The sequence below is a fragment of the Ceratotherium simum genome, chromosome 26 (genome assembly GCF_057802395.1).
Source record: "Ceratotherium simum simum isolate JZ-2026a chromosome 26, ASM5780239v1, whole genome shotgun sequence".
Taxonomy (NCBI): Eukaryota; Metazoa; Chordata; class Mammalia; order Perissodactyla; family Rhinocerotidae; genus Ceratotherium; species Ceratotherium simum.
In genome coordinates, this window is record NC_141925.1 from 962,855 (window position 1) to 980,734 (window position 17,880).

At 58.3% G+C, this 17,880-nt stretch overlaps 1 protein-coding gene across 1 annotated transcript in view; it reads right to left on the reverse strand.

Annotated features, from left to right (window-relative positions):
- The window catches only part of LOC147913509 (lipase maturation factor 1-like), a 31,823-nt gene extending 25,057 nt beyond the window's left edge, over positions 1 to 6,766 (reverse strand). Inside the window, exon 1 of the mRNA XM_087449331.1 lies at positions 6,595 to 6,766. Within this exon, the coding sequence (XP_087305457.1) occupies positions 6,595 to 6,766 (172 nt within the window). The remainder of the gene's footprint in view (positions 1 to 6,594) is intronic.
- Between the last annotated feature and the right edge of the window lie 11,114 nt (positions 6,767 to 17,880).

Here is a 17,880-nt window from a genome sequence, read left to right on the forward strand (position 1 = left end):
AATCCAAAAACCTGAAAACACCAGGCGCTCCAGAGGATTCGGAACAACAGAAACTCTCATTCGTTGCTGGTGGGAATGCAAACTGGCACGGCCACTCTGGACGGCTGTTTGGCAGTTTTTTATAAAGGTAAATATGGATTTACACGTGACCCGGCAATTACACTCTTAGGTATTCACCCAGAAAAACAGAAAACACGTTTCCACAAAAACCTGCACGTGGATACTGACGTGAGCCTTGCTCATGATTGCTAAACTGGAAACGGACGGCCCTCCACGTGGGAATGGATAACAAACTGGTACGTTCATACAGAGGAATAATACTCAGAAAAACGCAGGGGCTGTGGCTTCATGCAACAACGTGGATGGATCCTAAATGCAATTTACTAAGGAAAAGAATCCAGACCCACAGGCTACAAACTGGAGGAATGCATGCATACGACACACCGCAGAGGCGAATCCAGAGGGAGAGGACTCAGATCTGAGCACGCCAGGGGCTGGTGGGGGAGTTTTCGGGAGAGGAACTACTCTGTACAGTCCTGGGGTGATGCATGGCTATGCATCTGTCAAAACCCACAGAACCATACATCACAAAAACGAACTTCAATGTATGTAAACTACCAGAGCAACCCAGCCAGGAGGTCAGGGGATGCCAAGACGGCACGCAGACTGTGACAAACGAACCCCCTCTACTGCAAATGTGTAACATAACCACACGGAATGGAGGGGAGGGAAGGGCGGCCCCAGTGACAGGAACATGTTTTGAGTGGAAACTGTAAGGACAAAGACAAAGGAACCGCATGTAACACTGGGGTCAAGTGGGTTTTTTTCACGGGGTAGGTGAACAATTCTGAAGCTGCTTTGCACGTGCACTGAGGTTGAGCAAATATATAAACGATGGTGGTGGTGGCGCAAGAAGTCTCCCCAGTGGAGAAGGAAGCTCCAGACAAGCAGGAAGGGAAGGCAGCACACACCTGCCCGCTGCATTCTAGTCGGGGCTGCGTGTGAACTCACGCCACCTTAACGAACACTCAGAGACGATCACACGTGAGTGTACACACACGATAACCCAGCTCTGTCTCCTAAGAGGGTCTGGAAGCAGCCACGCCCCTGGAGCGACGGGCACTCGGCACCCCCGTGTGGGTTCCTAACCCACTCTCCCGTGAAAGGAGTTAGCACTCCCGGAGAAACAGCTGCTTTCAGGGCTAGGCAACACGGGAGGAGCCCACGGCGTCCTGTGGCACCAGAAAGAGGGAAGTGCTTGAGCACACAGTGACGGGGCAGGTCACGGGGATGCAGGAGACCAGCAGAAAGAACCACCAGAGTAAGTGAGAGCGCTGGACCATAACCTGAAGTGTAAATGTGATGACTGATAAATAAATGGGGAGAAGATGCAATTCTTCCTTACAGAGGAATTCCAAAGAATACACGGAGATGCCCCCTCTGGGGGGTGACAGTGAGTGCTCCTGTCCCCTGAAGCGTGGGCTGCACACCCAGAGGGTGGGTGGCAGGGCAGCAGAGAGCGCCCGTACCTGCCCTTCTCCCTGCTCTCTTCCCCTCACATGCCGGCCTCCAGAAGCTGCCCAAGTCCACGTGCCACGGACCTTCCTCCCAACGTCGAGGCCACAGCGGTGCCCACCCAGGCTGGCCGGGTATGTGTGTGTGTGCATGCGTGTGCACACCCAAGCGGAGCCCAGCCTGTCTCCTGACTCACGCTCCTGGGCACCCCCGAGCCCCAGGCTCCTCCACGAGGGACCTCAGCAGCAGCGGCTGAGGAGCCGGGCGTCCTTCCACCCTGCACCACAGCTCACAGCCCAAGGCCATGGAGGGAAAATGAGATGTGGTCTCACCAATTAAATAGTTTAAAAAGGAATTCTAAGGCAAGAAGCATGGGAAACTTCTGACCTTACTTACCAGGAAAAATGAAGATAGATTGGATTTAAATTTCAGAGGAAAAAACCTATTTCAATTTCCACTCCTGTTACAGAAATGACTAAGTACAAAAAAGAAACAAAAATTTCAACAAGTCATAGGATCTCAAAGCTAAACCAACAAATCAATCTTAAAGACTCAGTGACCCCCCCCTACTCTAGGAAGGAGGGGGTCGCCCCCCACCCCGACTCTAGGAAGGAGGAGTCAGGGCTGAGGCATGAGACTCTTTCTCTGCTGCTCGCTGGGGGTAGCCCAGAGACTCATGTAGGGGAGGTGACCAGGTCACCTAAGTATGCACTGTCAGGGATGTCTGCAAATATTTTCTTTAAAAATCAGACAGAAAAAATTTAGTTTTCTCTTCCTTTCAGATAAACCGCTATGAAATTAAAACAGAATCATCATTCTCCACCACGTGGTGTTTATTGCCTGGGGTTAAATTCCGCTTGGCCACAATAACCTGCACTGTTTCTTCTCTACAGGTCTGGGCTGTAGAGAGCTCTGAGGTGGGGCAGTTGTTTGTTTTTTAAACAAACTGGAAGTATTTTACAGAGAAGCTTGTAAAACCAGGCAGAGCGTTTCATCGGAATTCGAGTGGCCTGGAGGAAAGAACCAGAGCTCATTGCTCATGAGCTCTTAGAACCGCTGAAAGCTCAGAACAGCATAAAAAAAGAAGCATGATTTCAAGTATTCTTTGGGTTCCATTTTTCGCTCAAGGTTTTCAAAGATCAGCTAAGAGTTTAGTGAACGTGGGTGCAGACGGCTCTGCCCTGCCGCTTCCACCCCGCGTGCGGGGGCCTGAGAGCAAAGCTGAGCGCAGGTCCCGGGGAGGCTCGATTCTTCTTAAGGAAAGGGTAACCAGCAACCGCTCCCAGAAATGCAATTCAGATCCACCTCAGAGGGCTCCCTTTCAGTGAGGGAAATGAGTAATGAAACTCTCCACCATTTGTGATGTAAATAAGCAGAGACAGACACCAGAGCGAGGCACCGAGTACACACGACAACGAACACTGCACAAGGCGTCCACACCAAAAGGATGGGTTAGAAACACCAAGACAGAGCCGGGCCGAAGCTGGCTTTGCGATCCTGTCGAGGTTGGATTTTTAAAGACATGTGATCTGGAGACCCCAAGAGGAGCGGGTTTGCTCACACCTCACAAAGTCCCCGGTTCGTTCCAATGCTCAGTTCCTCCCGGAGACCCCACGGTGGTGTCCCTGCCACTCAGACGGTCATGACAGTCACAGCGGGGGCTTCTACATGGGAGCACCTCTCCTACGCCTGGGAGGAGCCACCTTCTCCTCCATCAGACCCTCAGTTAGCTCATGAAGTGCTTTCCAGGCTCCAGCCTGAGTGGGAGGCTTGACAGGTCAGTGGCCCCCAATGGGGCGTGCCTGGGACCCACTGGGGTGTTTGGACAGACATGGGGCTCAAGTCAGCAGGAGCGGGGCCAGAGAAGCTTGTCCAGAACTAGGGCAGGAGCCTGGAGACTGAGGAGCGCACGAGGCCCCTGAGAAAGGACGAGAAGGGGACTTGCCCGTAGACGCGCCATTAATAACAAGGACCCAGCGTGAGGACGGTGAGGCAGCAGAAACTCTAAAAGCTTCCAGAAGGAAAAACAGGTCACTGTGATACTGTCATACAAGAAGTATGTATTTGGTCCTCGTCCGGTTCCTGGCACAGAGCTCCTAAAACCCTGCGAATTTCCTGATGTGAGAGGAGCGTCTCTTGTTATTCCTAACAAGCCCCTCTCAGCCTGACCTGGGTTTACACTAACAGGTGACTCTGGGAGGAGGGGGCTGGTTGCCAGGGGGACCGACCACCTGATACCAGGGTTGGAACTTTCAGCCCCACCCCCAACCTCTGACCTCTGACCTCTGAGGAGAGGAGAGGCTGGAGACTGAGCTAACCACCAATGGCCAACAACTTAATCAATCACACCTGCGTAAGGGAACCTCCATAAAAACCCAGAATGGGAGGGTCTGGAGAGCTCCTGCGGTGGTGACCATGGGAGGTGCTGGGGGACGGCGCTCCCCGGCAGCATGGAAGCTCCACGCCCCTCCCACTCCTTCCCTGTGCGTCTCCTCCACCTGCTGTTCCCCAGTCCTATCCTTTATGATAAACAGTAAACAGTTATGTAAAGTGTCTCCCTGAATTCTGTGAGCCATTCTAGCAAATTATGGATCCAGAGGGGGGGGTCATGGGAACCTTGATTTATAGCCAGTCGATCAGAAGCTCGGGTGACAACCTGGACTTGTGAGTGGCATCTGCAGTAGGGGTGGTCTTGTGGGACTGAGCTCTCAGCCTGTGGGGTCTGCACTAACTCAGGCAGTTAGTGTCAGAACTGTTTAATGTGAGGAAAAAACCCCACAAATTTGGTGTCAGAAGTGTGTGCAGAAGAAATGCAAGTGTTTCCCTTTAGTCATCTGCAAAAGAGCAGGAGTCAGACTGCATGAAGACTTCTCATCATCAACACCCAAAGTTCTGAGGAAAACTGCTCAGACAGAATCACAGAACCAGGCAAACCAATAATGTCCGTGCATGCAAAGAAAGACATGCCAAGTCCACCTTCCCCATATCCTTTCTTGAAAAGGTGTTTGGGGATACACTCCAGCAAAGAGAGAGAATAAACCAAAAAATAGAAAGACATGAGATCCAATGAATGATGAATACAACCCAAGAGGCAACCAGTAGGTCTTGCAGGTGGGCAGTCTGTGTCCTGAGTGTCCACACCCAGGGACCGGGCGGGATGTGGGGGAAGGGGAACACACTTGGAAAGCTATCCCGTGGTGACACAGAGCAATGATAAAGACTGCAAAAAGTCAAGGAAATTTTATGGAGCTAGAAGACAGAGAACAGAAATATAAACAGAACACTGTTCTGGCTGCAAGGAGCTCACAGATGGACAGACACATGGGTGCACTGTTAAAGGTGCAGCAGTGAAGGAAGCATAGGGCAGGGGTCCATCATTCAGCCTTGTGGTGGGGTCGGCAGTCCACCAGGGCAACTAGAATTCAACATCAAGGGAAGCATGTGGAGAGCCCTGGGCATCGTGGGAAACCCCTGGGACTTAAGGGCCTCTGAGGGAGCTCACAGTCCCAGTGAGATCGGGACCTTCCAGGAAGAGATTCCTGCAGGATGACTGCCCACTTGCCCCGGGGCCATCTCAGCCAGAGACCTCATCCCCGGAAGCCCGGAAGACGGGAGACGGGTTCCTTCACTCGGCTGAAAACAGATTCTACCGCAAATATACTTACAAGATGGAAAAAAATGAAGCTGCCAAAGCAAATCATTCTGTGCTCAGCACCCGGCTTAAAATATCTGCCGGACCCAGTGGCTCAGAACCATTTCCTTCTGAACTGAACAGAATCCCCGCAGAGATCAGAGGCGGCCGCGCTCATGTGAAAGCCGTGAGCCGGCTTCATAAAGCTGCGCTCTCTGCACGCGAGGCCACTGGGGCTTTTCCAACTGTCACAGGCTCCCCTTTTAAAGGTCTATTAAAGTCTCACAGATCAACTCTGTCTTGACTTCATCTTCTGCTAAGTGACAGCTCAAATGTTTAGAATGACTCTTTAATCCTGTGGAGGATAAAACACGGCAAAAACTATTTTTTATAGTAACTCAGAAGAGAGAGAGGCAGTGGCTGAGCTGAAAGCCCATACCGCTGCCAACCCCACGGTTAACCGATCCCTCCGGAAGGGACGGTCAGGCTCCCACACGAACCTGAGATGCGGTGCCCACTGCCCAGAGTGGAAGGATGGATTTCCAACAGCTGCAATACCACCCTTTTTCTTCCACGTGTGAGGGGAGAAACTAGAAACGCAGCTGAGATGGTCAGTGCCCGCAGTGCACAATCGCAGCCAGGCCCAGGCAGCGCCAGGGACGAGCACCCTCTGGAACCCTCTAGAAGGTGACTGCCCACTCACCCCGTCCCCCTAGTCTCCCCCCACTTCCAGGTCTGTTTGAGAATCTCAGAGTCTGGTTTTGGTCCCGACCGCAGGGTGGGCTCATGAAGTGTGCACTTGTGCGTCTACTACTGCTCCCAGGCTCAGAGCATCCGTGCCCTTCTGCAGGAGGACTTGGAGGGAGGACTCCAGAGGAAGGGCTGAGGAGGGTGGACTATGGAGGGAGGGCTTGGAAGGAGGACCTGGGAGGGAGGACTCCGGAAGGAAAGCTCGGGAGGGAGGACTCAGAGGGAGGATTTAGGAGGGAGGACTCGGAGGGAGGGCTTGCAAGGGACTCAGAGGTAGGTCTCAGAGGGAGGACTCGGGAAAAGGAATCAGAGTAAGACCCAGGAGGAAGGACTCGGAGGGGGGCCTGGGAGGCTCGGGGGCCCGCAGGCTGCCGCGGGCAGGAGCAGTTTGCGGGCCCAGAAGCGCAGCGGATTGTCCCTCTGCAGTCCGGCTGCTCCGCTGCAGGCAGCGCCCACGTGCCCGCTGCCCAGTCGCCCCCTGGCTGGGAAATAGGGTGTCCGCGCGGCGCCCCGAGGTCGGCCGAGCTCCAGGTGACCCGACGCGGGGGCCCGGTGCGGAGTCATCTGCGAGGACCCTCATACCCAGACTCACCCGGACCGCAGCAGGGAGGGGCGCGTGGCCGGGAGAGGACGGCCTGGGGGAGGGGCGGGGTCGCGGATGGGCGACACTGGCGGAGACCCGGGGTTTGCGGACTCACAGTAAATGAAGGCGAGGGCCCTCAGGAGCACGATCCTGGTCAGCCAGAAGGTGCCCGCGCGGAGGCGGGCGGGGCAGCCCGCGGGGTCGCGCCCCGGCCACGGCGGAGACCCAGGCCCCGGGTCCCCGCTCCCGGCCTTCCGCCTCCTCAGCGGCTCCCCGGGCGCCGCCATCGCTGGCTGCCAGGGCGCATGTGCGGGGAGCGCCGCGCTCAAGGAGGGCACGCCCACTCCTGCCGGCCCCGCCCACGCCCGGGGAGCGCGCTCGAGGCGTGCAGCAGTGAGGGCAGGGGGCTGCGCACCCGGGAGGACAGCGCGAGTCACTCCACCTGGAAAGGGGTTGACCCACTCCGTTCATTCACGCATTCATTCCTTCATCAGCCAACGTTGCGGAGGCCGCGGTGCACTCCCCGACCTAGGCGCCTGCCCTCATGGACCCTCACTCTAGGGAGGGAGCGGAAGGTACTCCAGAAGTAGAAATGCCATGAGAAGGTGACTGTTGGAGAGCTTGTGTCTGGCCAGGACCAGGGTGGGCCTGGTCAGCGTCCAGGGCGGCTGGGATGTGGGCAGCCGAGGGCCCTGGGGGCTACTACACTCCCTCCGTGTTCCTGCAGAGGAAAGATGGGAGCAGTGGCTCCACCCCCGGGGCTCCAGGCTGCTACTGCCTGCACGCGGAGTGTGGCCAAGCGCCTTGCAGATATCCCCTCCCCGACTCCTCATCTCCACTGTCCGAGGAGGATGCTGGGGTGACGGTCACACAGCTAGTGAGGGACAGTGCAGGCTGCACCATGGAATTCAGCCAGATCCTCCAGCTCAGGTCAGCAGAGCCCCCATCAGCCAGGCAGTGCTCCTGCGCTGGCTGTCAAGACTGGACCTCCAGCCACTGGGGAAAGAAGTCCACTGAGGACTCAGAGGAGAGAACTTACTGACCAATGACCCAAGCAGAACCCTGGGGAGGACACCAGCAACTGTACATTCTGAGGATAGAGCAGCCCAGGCACTGCTCAGGAGAGGTGGCTCCAAAAGGGTGTCCTCTAAGGACATTCCTTAGAGGAAAGAAGAGGTGTGCAGGACAGAATTGGCATTAGAACCTTAGGGATCACTGGGTGAACTGAGGGGCATTTGGAAGCAAATCATTGAGGTTGGTGTGGGTTTTTCTTATTCATTTGTCAGAGCTCTTTACATATTAAAGATCATATTCTTGTGTGTATATTGCCAATGTTTGTCTTAGGTTTTTTGTTTTTATTTTGACATATGAATTATCAATACTTGTGTGGTCAAATGATCAGTCTTTCTTGCTTGTTTAATTATATCTTCACCATCTGTACTGTGAGCTCCATGAGGGCAGGGACTGGCTCTGGACATAGGATCCCCCAGATCTAGGCCAGACCAGTAACTTCTGGAACCCCTCCCTAACCCCCCCCACCCCCCCCCCCACTGTTAGGGAAACAGCATGTGTGTGGATCTTACAGTGTGATTTTAAAAAAAAGTTTTCCTTTTCCATGAAAAACCCTCCCTCCGGAGTCCCCCTGTGACGTGGGACCTGTAAAAGATGTCGCAGTGGGCGGTGCAAACATCTCCACATCCTGGTGAGCCCCCAGCAGGGAAGCGAGTACCTGAGGGCTCACAGCCTTGGGGATCAGAGGAACAGTGAGCCCTGGCCCAGGCCCTGCTTCCAGGTCCTTCCATGAGAACCCACAACCTGCACCTCTCCTCCCCCTTGTCCGAGCACCACGCTAGGGACAGGCCAGCACAGCCATTTGGGGAAAATGGGGAGGAGCCAGCGCCCTCAGCCCAAGCAAGTCCCTGGGTCCCCATCCGGATGCGAGAGCTGCTCAGGGGATGGAAGGCGAGGGACAGCTCTGCCCTCAGGTGTGACCCGGGTGCTGCTTTTTAGGTGGGGACAGTCCTCACAAAGGGCCCTTTGTGCTCAGCTTCCCCTGGCCAGGGCTGCATTGTTCTCCCCAGGGAAGGGCACAATGGGGCATTGTGCAGAGCAGAAAGGGCCCCCTTGTCCAGCCTCCAGCTCGCTGGGCTCCGGACTCCAGGCTCCCTCGTGGGGTTTGCCCAGGGTGGGCGAGGCCATCGGAGAAGTCTGCTGGGAGCTCATGCTCTCATGTTTCCTCCGGGTAGCCTTCCTGGGAGCTGACCACAGAGATCCAGTCCATCTGAGGGTGTGGAACTGGCACAGGAGTGCACCTCACAGAGTAGGGCTCGGCGGAGGAAAGGCTGGCCAGTGGCTCAGTCTTGCCCATTTCAGCCTGAACATAATCAAAAATCAAAGTACACGTATATTATTCAACCATAAAGAGCAGTGAAGCACTGACATGCTACAACATGGATGAACCTCGAAAACATCAAGCTAGGTGAGAGAAGCCAGTCCCACGGGCCGCACACTGCCTGATTCCACTTATGTGAACTGTCCAGATTAAGCAAAGCCTCAGGGACAGAAAGCAGATGGGTGGCTCCCAGGGCTGGGGGAGGGGGCAAGAACTGACTGATCATGGGCACGGGGTTTCCTTGTGGGGTGATGAAAATGTCCTAGGACTGGAGAGAGCTGGTGGTTACACGAGATGTGAATGCACAAAATGCCACTGAATCATTCACTCAAAAATGGTTCATTTTATGCTATGTGAATTTCACCTCAATAAAAAAAACAAAAAACCCTGCAATGCTGTTGTTTCAGTCACCCAGAAGGCACCGCTTTCACCGGGAACAGGTCATGCCGTTTACACCAAACTCACCTCTTCCTCTGTATTGGGGAGCATCTAACAGTTTTAAAGTAATATTTAGATGTGGGCATGTCTTATGCCCTAAGAAGGCACTCCCCTGAAAAAGCGACAAAACCTTTTATGCAAACCCGGAGCCAACACAGGGTTGGGAGCCTTGCGCCAGAGAGGCACTGAGACGCCTTCCTCTCACCCTGCAGCTCAACACCTGCAAGCCACGGGCACTGTGGTCCCTCCCGAGCTGCCTTGCACCCACACCAGGGGCCAGAGGTGGGGGGGGGGGTTCCTGAACCTCCATCTTCAAGCAAAAAACGATATGAGACAAACTCAAGCTGAGGTGCTTGAGATGCAGCCTGACTGCCCCGGGCTGGTGACCAGAGGGCCGGGGTTGGGTGGGAGTGCTGAGCCCCACCTGGACAGAGCCAGAGAGAAAAAGCCCAGAAAAGGAGGAGAGCGGAGAAAAGGGGGTTCCCTGAGCAGAGCCCGCAGCTCCAGACGGGCCACGGACAAGCCGGAACCCCTAGGTGAGCCCATGTCCCCGGCAGGCCGTCTGCGGCTCCTCCCGTGCAGCCCCGGAGCCCAGCACAGAAGCCTGCGGGCTGGCGGCACTCCCAGCAGCTGCGGGACAGCTTCACAGAGGAATGGGCCCCGTGTCGGCACCTCCCCAGCTGTCCCCGGGCACCCTGGCCTGGCAGCCCCGCCGCATCAGGGCAATTGTCGCGGACGAGCATTTGCAGCTGTCTCTGGCACCCACAGGAACCCAGCTTGGGCCCAAATCTAATTGTGCACCCTTCATTGACTCCAACTTTTTCATGTCTTGACATCTGTTGATGGGAGGGCAGGACCCGCTGGCACTAACATCCGTCACTTTCTTCTAGAGGAGTGGTCAGTTTCGGCCGGTCCCACCCTGACTGTCCAGCGGCCAAAACCCCCTGGTGAGGCTGGCAGGTGCGGGTGGGGGTGGGCAAGCAGGTGCTGGGCCATTTGCTGGTTGTTCTGGAACTGTGACTCACAGACGGCTGTTCTGCTCGGCTTGCCTGTCTCCTCTCCTGGCGCCCCCGGCTCTGGGCCATGAGCACTCCCACGCCCACACCCCAGAAGGAGACGTGGCCCATGTGGCCCTGCAAGCTGGTGAGCCATGACTGTTGGCAGAGTGCAAAACATAAACCCCCAGTGCAGTTACAGTCTTCGGCTGTAGAGTCCTACCGGGGGAAAGAACGTGCAGGTTTTTATTAGAGTCATATTCTGAAGCGGAAGTAGTCTTGGAAACTGTCTAGGCTGTGGGTCTTAAAGAGGAGGCCTGAGGGCTGGATTCTGCCCACAGAGCTGCATCAGTTACCGATCATCACAATGATGCTGCGTAACAGGCAGCCTCAAAACCACAAGTCTTTGTGTTGGCGGGCAGTGATGCCCATCCGAGCCAGGCTCAGGTATGCATCTGTGGTCAGCTGAGGTCTGGGGGCCGTGGCTGGCCCTTGGGATGACCGGGTCCTCTCTTCAGCCATCCTCTGGCCCCACTACTCCCTACAGGCTCGCCCACGACAGGTTCCACATTACCCTCCCTGTCTGGTTCCTGAAGGCACCTGAGTCTAAGATCCCTGATTTGGCCCAAACCTCTTATTTTAGGGGTGGGGGTCTGAGGGATGGGCTGGGAGCTTGTGCCCAACGCCATCCATCAGCAGGTCTTACCTTCCTCTGACTCTCGTCCAGTGACTCAAGCTGACAATTCATTTCTGGAAAGAGTGGGGGTATTCCCGGTACACGTTCTCCTTGAAGGTGTCCACAGATGGGCCCACCAGTGGGAGATGAGCTCTGAAAGTTGCTAGCTTGGGGTGACGAGTTCACAAACAGAAAAAACACAATAACATCAGGTGTCGGCTACTGCACACCTGGCTTCGTATGTACGTCAACTCATGAAGGCCCAGCAGTGCCCCACAGAACAGATGGGCACTCCCCCTGCCGCCCCAAGTAACCCCATGACTCGCCAAAGTCAAAGGGCCATAGAGGACCACATCAAGTCCTGTGACCTCAAATGTCCTCCTTTCTTAGGGGAGCCCCAAACTCCCTCCTACCCTTTTCCACACCCAAGGGCAGGAGGCAGGGGCAGGCAGCCAGCATGCAGCCCCATTCACAAGCCACTGCATGGCCCTCCTGTCACACTGTATTAGAACACTTCGCTGGCACGAGCTTCTGGAGGGCAGAGCCCCTGAGGGCCGTCAACCTCTGTCCAGCACCTGGCATGGCGTAGAAGCTCCAGAAATGTTTGCAGAATGAGCCACAGAACAGAAAGCGCTCAGACACACCCTCCAGGATCTCATCTCATGGACCTGCAGTGGCCGAGTGAGGGGGCTCCCTCCATCTCACGATGGTCATCTGTCACGTCAAAAGCCGCCAGAAACGTGCTTCTAGCCCTCAGCTTGTACCATCACCTCCAACCAACACTCAGGGGGTACGTCAGCAGGGACTTTTCTAGTCAGCTCATCCAGGCCTCGCCCACCTCTGCAAAGCCCACTCAGCGTCCCTCTGTCTGGGGAGACACTTGGCCTCTGCTTAGAAATCGGAGAGGGAGGGATGGACCCCCAAATAGGAGGCCCCAGTCCACCTTCCCCGAGGTCTCAGCTCCCTCCTCTGATGACCAGGAGCCAATTTCTTCTCAGACTGACACCAAAGGTGACAGGGTGGGAACCCCCAGTTTGAGCAGCAAAGTTGGACCATGTGTCACAGTCCTCAGGTCCTGGGATGGGTCCTGTTCCACACCCGCCACGTCCCAGGAGGAAGGGGATGTTAGGCTGCAGCCGAGGAAGCCGGAGTCTGCGCCAGCCAGTGGCCGCCCCACCTGCTCCCCACGCCAGGCCACGTGGGACCAACACAAACAAGAGCCGGGAAGGTCCTGCCCCACCTGGAGCCCAGGGAGGCAAGGCTGTGCCACTCTTGCTCTGAGCCTCCTGGACGCCGGCTCCTTCATAACGGCAATCTGCCTCGCACTGCACAAGGACCACGCGGCTCGCTCCCACTTCACCCAACACTCCTGTCTGAGGACGTCTTAATTAAACCCTCCTTCAACACGCTCAGAAAAATAAATACTTGGGAGATGCAGAAATCTCCTGACAGGGTGTGTTTTAATTTGCCTTTGGCATGATGGGTCTCTGGAACCTTCTGTCACGGCAGAGGCCGTCAGGGCCTGCAGCCAGCCAGAGCCCTCGCTGGGAAAGAGGATTTTCTCTGACACGTTTCCAGCCACCATAGGCGCTTCCCAGCCACACCTGACGCGAGGCTCCGCTTCGGAAAGGTTCAACTCCGACATCTTGAACAAGAAGCCTCACTAGATCTGAAAGTCCAGCTTGGAAGGATAAGCACAGGGCTTGGCGACCTATTTGGGCTCAGAGAGCTGGCTTTCTGAAGTGCGAGTCAGCTTCAGCGTCCTGGCTCCCCTTCCGCACGTGGGCCAAGAAGGCCTCTCCTGGCCTCGCCGCTTCTCAGGGGAGCTTGGTGCACCGTGCCAGGGCCCAGGGGACGGTCAAGGGCAGGGGGCTTGGGGACTGGGGTCCAGGGGGCAATGGCCCAGAATGAGGATAGCGTCCGAAGGAGCGGGGATCTGGAGTGAGGCTGGAGTCTGCAGGTCCTGGGAAGTGAGGGTCCAATATGGTGACGGGGTCCGGGGTCGTCAGAGCCCATAATGGGGCTGGGGCCCAGGAGAGTGAGGGCCCAGAATGGGGCCGGGATCTGGGGTCCAGGCAAGTGACGGCCCAGAATGGGGCTGGGGTCTGGGGTCCAGGAGTCTGGCATCACGCAGAGCACTTCTGCATGAACAATGGAATTTATCAGCTTAGAGATGGAAACGTCCAGAGGCCCAGCCTGATCCCAAGTCTCTACTGCCTCAGCAGACCCAGTTTCCTCCCGTAGAAGACACTGCTGGCGCCTGGCCTGGACCCCCTGGTGCTGCCTGCACCCCAGGGGGGCTGCATGTTGAGATGCCCAGGACCCTGCCTGAGCACACTGTTTGGCTGCAGAAGCAGCCCTGCCCGCCTTCAGAGATGCGCCGAGACCTGACAGCTGCCGGTGGTCGGCTCTGCCAAGCCCACGGACTAGAGAGAGATGGACGGGCACAGGCGGGGTCTCGGGGACAGCGACCAGCAGGGGGTGAGTGGAGGCCAGAGCAGAGGCCACAGTTGCTCCTGACACATCTGCGCAGCACGCATCCCCGGCAGACAGCACAGCAGAGACTCCCTAGGTTGAGCACTACCCTCTCACCAAATCCTTTCAAAGGAGAACGGCCACAGCAGGGTGTCCCCCAGGCTGTCAGTGGTCACTCCCATGCAGTGTGGGTTCATTTATCACGAAGCTTCAGAGCGGGTGAGAAGGTGCAGAGGGCGAGCCTGGAGCATGTCCGCCCTGACCTGAGGCTGGGAGGATCCTGAGGACGCACCAGCTTGAAGCTGTGACACAGCTCTGGAGCAGGCTGCACGGGACCAGCGCCCAGCAGAGGCTGGCCCAGAACATCCTGGTCCTGTGGGCAGAGGGGAGGAATCTGGGTGTCCTCTGCATGCACTGAAGGGTGAGGAACGGACACGGCGGGCTCCCGAGTGGACAGGAGCCCAACCAACGGGCCGAGTTCCACCCAAACCAGAACTTCCGTGCCAGCTGGCCCAGAGCCCTGAGAGTCTGTTACCAGGGGACGTGAGCCCCCTCCTCTCTCTGTGGAGACCCAACAGGACAGGACGAGGCCGCCTTTACAGAGCCACTGGCTCATCTTTGTGCTGGTTGTCTGGTTTCTGCAGACTGGCCAGTAATTAAAAGCACCAATCCATCTCTGAGGCCGAGCCAGGGTTCCCAGGATGTGATGCCAACCACCTCAGGCAGGCTCCTGGAGGCCCAGGCAAGGGCTGCGGACACACAGGGGACATGCCGGCCCTGGGGCTCGTGGGCCCATGTGGCCTGCCCCCAACGCCCTTCTCTTCAAGACTACAAACCACGGACTCAGCCTCCCTAACTGTGGAAGATGAGGGCCAGGCAGAGGCTGGGCAAAGGCTGGGCAGGGTGAGGCAAGGAGTGACAGCTGGATGCCCTCCTCCGTGGTGTTCAGCCCTCAGCAGCCCTTTCCTTCCCGCTCAGCATCTGCAGTGCCTGACACACACACGGGGGCTTCCCGAACTGCCGTCCCTAGAAGCCAAGGGTGGGTCGGGGTCTTTGTGCCTGGAAGAGGTTTCCCAGGAGCCCTCCAGGCCTAGACAGCCAGGTCTCAGGTCTCATAGGCAAAAGGGGTGCCTGCCAGCCCACAGCTCCTTCCTTGCAGGTGCCCTTGGAGCCTCTGCCAGGGTGTGGGTCTAGAAACCTTGTTTACATCAGCTTCCCTATGCCCTATGGTCCAGGGCCAGGCACCTGGCCTAAATTTGGCCCATCGGTTCATCTCCCTGAACCCACAAAGCCCACTAGACGAAGGTGAGGTCATGTGGATAGGGGAGAGTAGGGGCAGGAAGGAGGAGCTAAGAGAAGAGGGGGGAGCCAGGAGGTGGACTGAGAGATGATTGAAAGAGCTGCCACTCAAGTTTCAAGTCACTGTGGCCTCACTCTGTTCTCAAATACCCTGTGCTCTTTGCTGCCTCAGGGCCTTTGCACATGCTGCCCACCCCTCAAAGGGAATGTTCTCTCCTCTCTGAGAGGTTGGAAGCTTCATGTCTCTGCATAATCCTTGCCTCCTCAAAGCCGCCTTCCTGGACCCCTCCTGCCCCCAGTGGTGAGTGGCCCGTGGTGTGTGTACTGTCGGCCCCCTTCAACTCCAACATCTTCCAGGCAGGGACCGTGCAGTGTGTTTCTGTACTGTGTTGTCCAGAAAATGCCCTGGCACAAAGCAGGTGCTTCATCAACACTGATGAACACACGAAGCAACTGTGGCCACCTCCTCCTCTGCAGGCCATGTCCTAGTGTCCACTTAGGGCTGGCCCAGCAGCTAAGAACATGAACCAAGGTCAGCTAATGGAGAATGAGGCTGGATAGTTCACTGGCAAATTCTGGAGGCCTTCAAGACAGCAAAGGGGCTTTGGGGCACTTCTGGGCACCACCCCACTTGTCAACAGCTGCCCAGGGCTGTCGGGCCTGCACCCTGAATGCACCTCCCGGGAAGGGTGCACACATGCTCTGGCAGGGCTCTGCCCCCGCACCATTCCGTGGGAGTTGTGACCTGCACAAATTCCACAGGGGCTGCCCGCCAGCACCTCCACCAGTCCCCAGAGTGGTCACTGCAGCCCGGTAGAACTGACGGTGGGGCCTAGGACTGCACATGCCACACTACTGTGCCACCAGGGTCCAGCTCCGGACTCCCCCAGCTTGGCCTCTTTCCCTCCAAGGGTCCCAGCGGTCACCTGTGTCCTAGGGACATGGCTGTGCAGTGTGCCTCTGTAGGTCGGGGGGAGCAGGGAGAGACTGCCTTGCCTGGTGTACCCAATGCAACCTGTGCTTCGTTTTCCTCTGCAAAGCAGAACTCTTCTTAAAAACCCAGACCTGGTACCCAATGGCACACGGGGCGTAGGGAGGGGTGGGATCTGCTGGGGAGGGGAGGTTTGGGGGCAGGGCCATTTGGGCCAAGTCCGTCATTTTTGCTCCTTTACTTAAACCCCCTGGTTCACTTATAGGGGTACCTGGGCCAGTAAACTCAGTGGGTGCCCCCACTTAAGCCCTCCCTCAGTGTCCTCCAACTGCAGAGTGAGGACCCCAAGTGGAAAGCAAGACCTCCAAAGTGAAAAGTGGTCCATGTTAGGCGACCCAGCAGAGGGAGGAGGAGAACAAGCCACCGGGGCAGCCAGCCCCTGGCCTTCAGGAAAGGCCTCCCAGCGTGCTGTTCACCTTGAGGAGCGCTCCTTCCTGGAAGGTGGAAGGTCCCGTTCACCGCCTGGGGCAAGGGGGTTAACCCAACGCACAAAGACACAGGCCTTCGGGTCACCCTGCAGGTGGCAGGAGACCTGGGCAGCCCAGGCGCCGGGCCCCTCTCTCTTAGGCCTCCAGCGTCCCACAGAGGCAGCGGCGCTGGCGCTCCAGATGCAAGGTTGCGCAGCCCCGGAGCCAGCGAGGCGAAGGCCTCGTCCCCAGACGGGTGGTCCGGACAGGACCTGGCTCCACCGTCAAAGTGCGCAGCGTCTTCGTCTCTACGGAATTCGCAGCCCCGGGCGCAGGGGCAGGCTGTCGCCAGGATGGGGGCAGGACGTGCGTCCTGCGAGGTCAGATGCGCGGTGGAGGCCCCTGGATCGATAAAGGTGCGTGGGAGACGCTTCAGTACCACCCGCCGACTTTCGATTGGGAGTCTTCTGGTAACAGACCAGCCCCTTCTGCTGCCAGAAAGACGGCATCACTCCTTCGGCTGCGGCGGCCACTCGCCCAGCCGTCCAGGACTCGGAAGTGTGCGGTTGGGGAGCCTGGTGCCCTTGCCCAGGGTCACCGGGGTCGCGCGGGTCACAAACTCGGAGACTCGCGTGTTCATAGTCGGCCGCTCGAGACGGGGATAGCGAAGCTCTGGGCTGCCGGTCCGTGGCCTCCCAGCGGGTTTGGCCAAAGAATCCGAGCCACCCTCGGGGACCGCCGGGCCCAAGGCCAACTCGCGGGGGCGGCCTCGGGCGGGGACACCGAGCCGTGACCCGGCGCTTGCCTCAGGGGAAATGTCCCCTCTCCGACCCCGCCGCCCCCCCAGGGCGGCACACCCTACCCCCTTCCCTCCTCGGCGGGCGCGCCCACCTCCTCCACTCCAGGCGCCTCGAGTGGCCTCCGCCCCCGCCGGACCACCCAGGACCGCCCCGCCCGACAGCCTCCGCGCCCCCACCCCCCGGGTCAGGCCCGGAAGGCTCTGGGCCCCCGCGTCCGGCCACGCCATCCGCCGGGCGGCCCCAGGGACTCAACAACTAGGGTCAGCTCCGGCCCCGCCCAGCGCTCCTGCCCCCTGCGGCTGCCGCGGCTCCTGAGACCGCACCCCCGCCAGCGCTTTCCACGCTCGTACCCGGTCGGGGCGGGGAACCTGGGATCACCCAGCTCCGAGCAGTGGCCCCTGGGCGCGTTACCTGGACGTGCGCGGCGCGCACACTTGGGGCGCGCTGGAGGCTCCTGCACGTCGCGCCGGCCCTGCGGGCGGGAAGCCCGGGCATTGAGGCTACGCGGCCCAGCCGACCCTCCCCTGGGCCGCAGGCTGGCAGCAGTTGACCCCGGCGCCTCTGGGCTGCGGGCGAGACGCCGAGGCTCAAGGCGGGCTGGTGGGGGCAGGCCCTTGAGGACCCGCCTCCTTGCAGAACGGGCTGCCCGAGGCTGGGCGACAGGACCGGAGGCGGGACGCACGGGAGCCGAGACGTGCCCGCAGAGGGAGCAGGGCACACCAGAGCGCCCCACTGCTCCCGTCTCTGACCCTTTTTTCTTCCCGCTCCTCCTGGAAGGGGGGCCCGCGGCGTGGGGTGGCGAGCGGTCAGGCGCACAGCCCGGGCTCCAGTCCTCGGCTGCCGGGCGGGCGAGGCCCCACGTGGTGCGGCGCTGGGCGGGGCGGGCGGGGGCGCCGCGGGAATCGCGGAGCTTTCTTTAAGGTGGGGG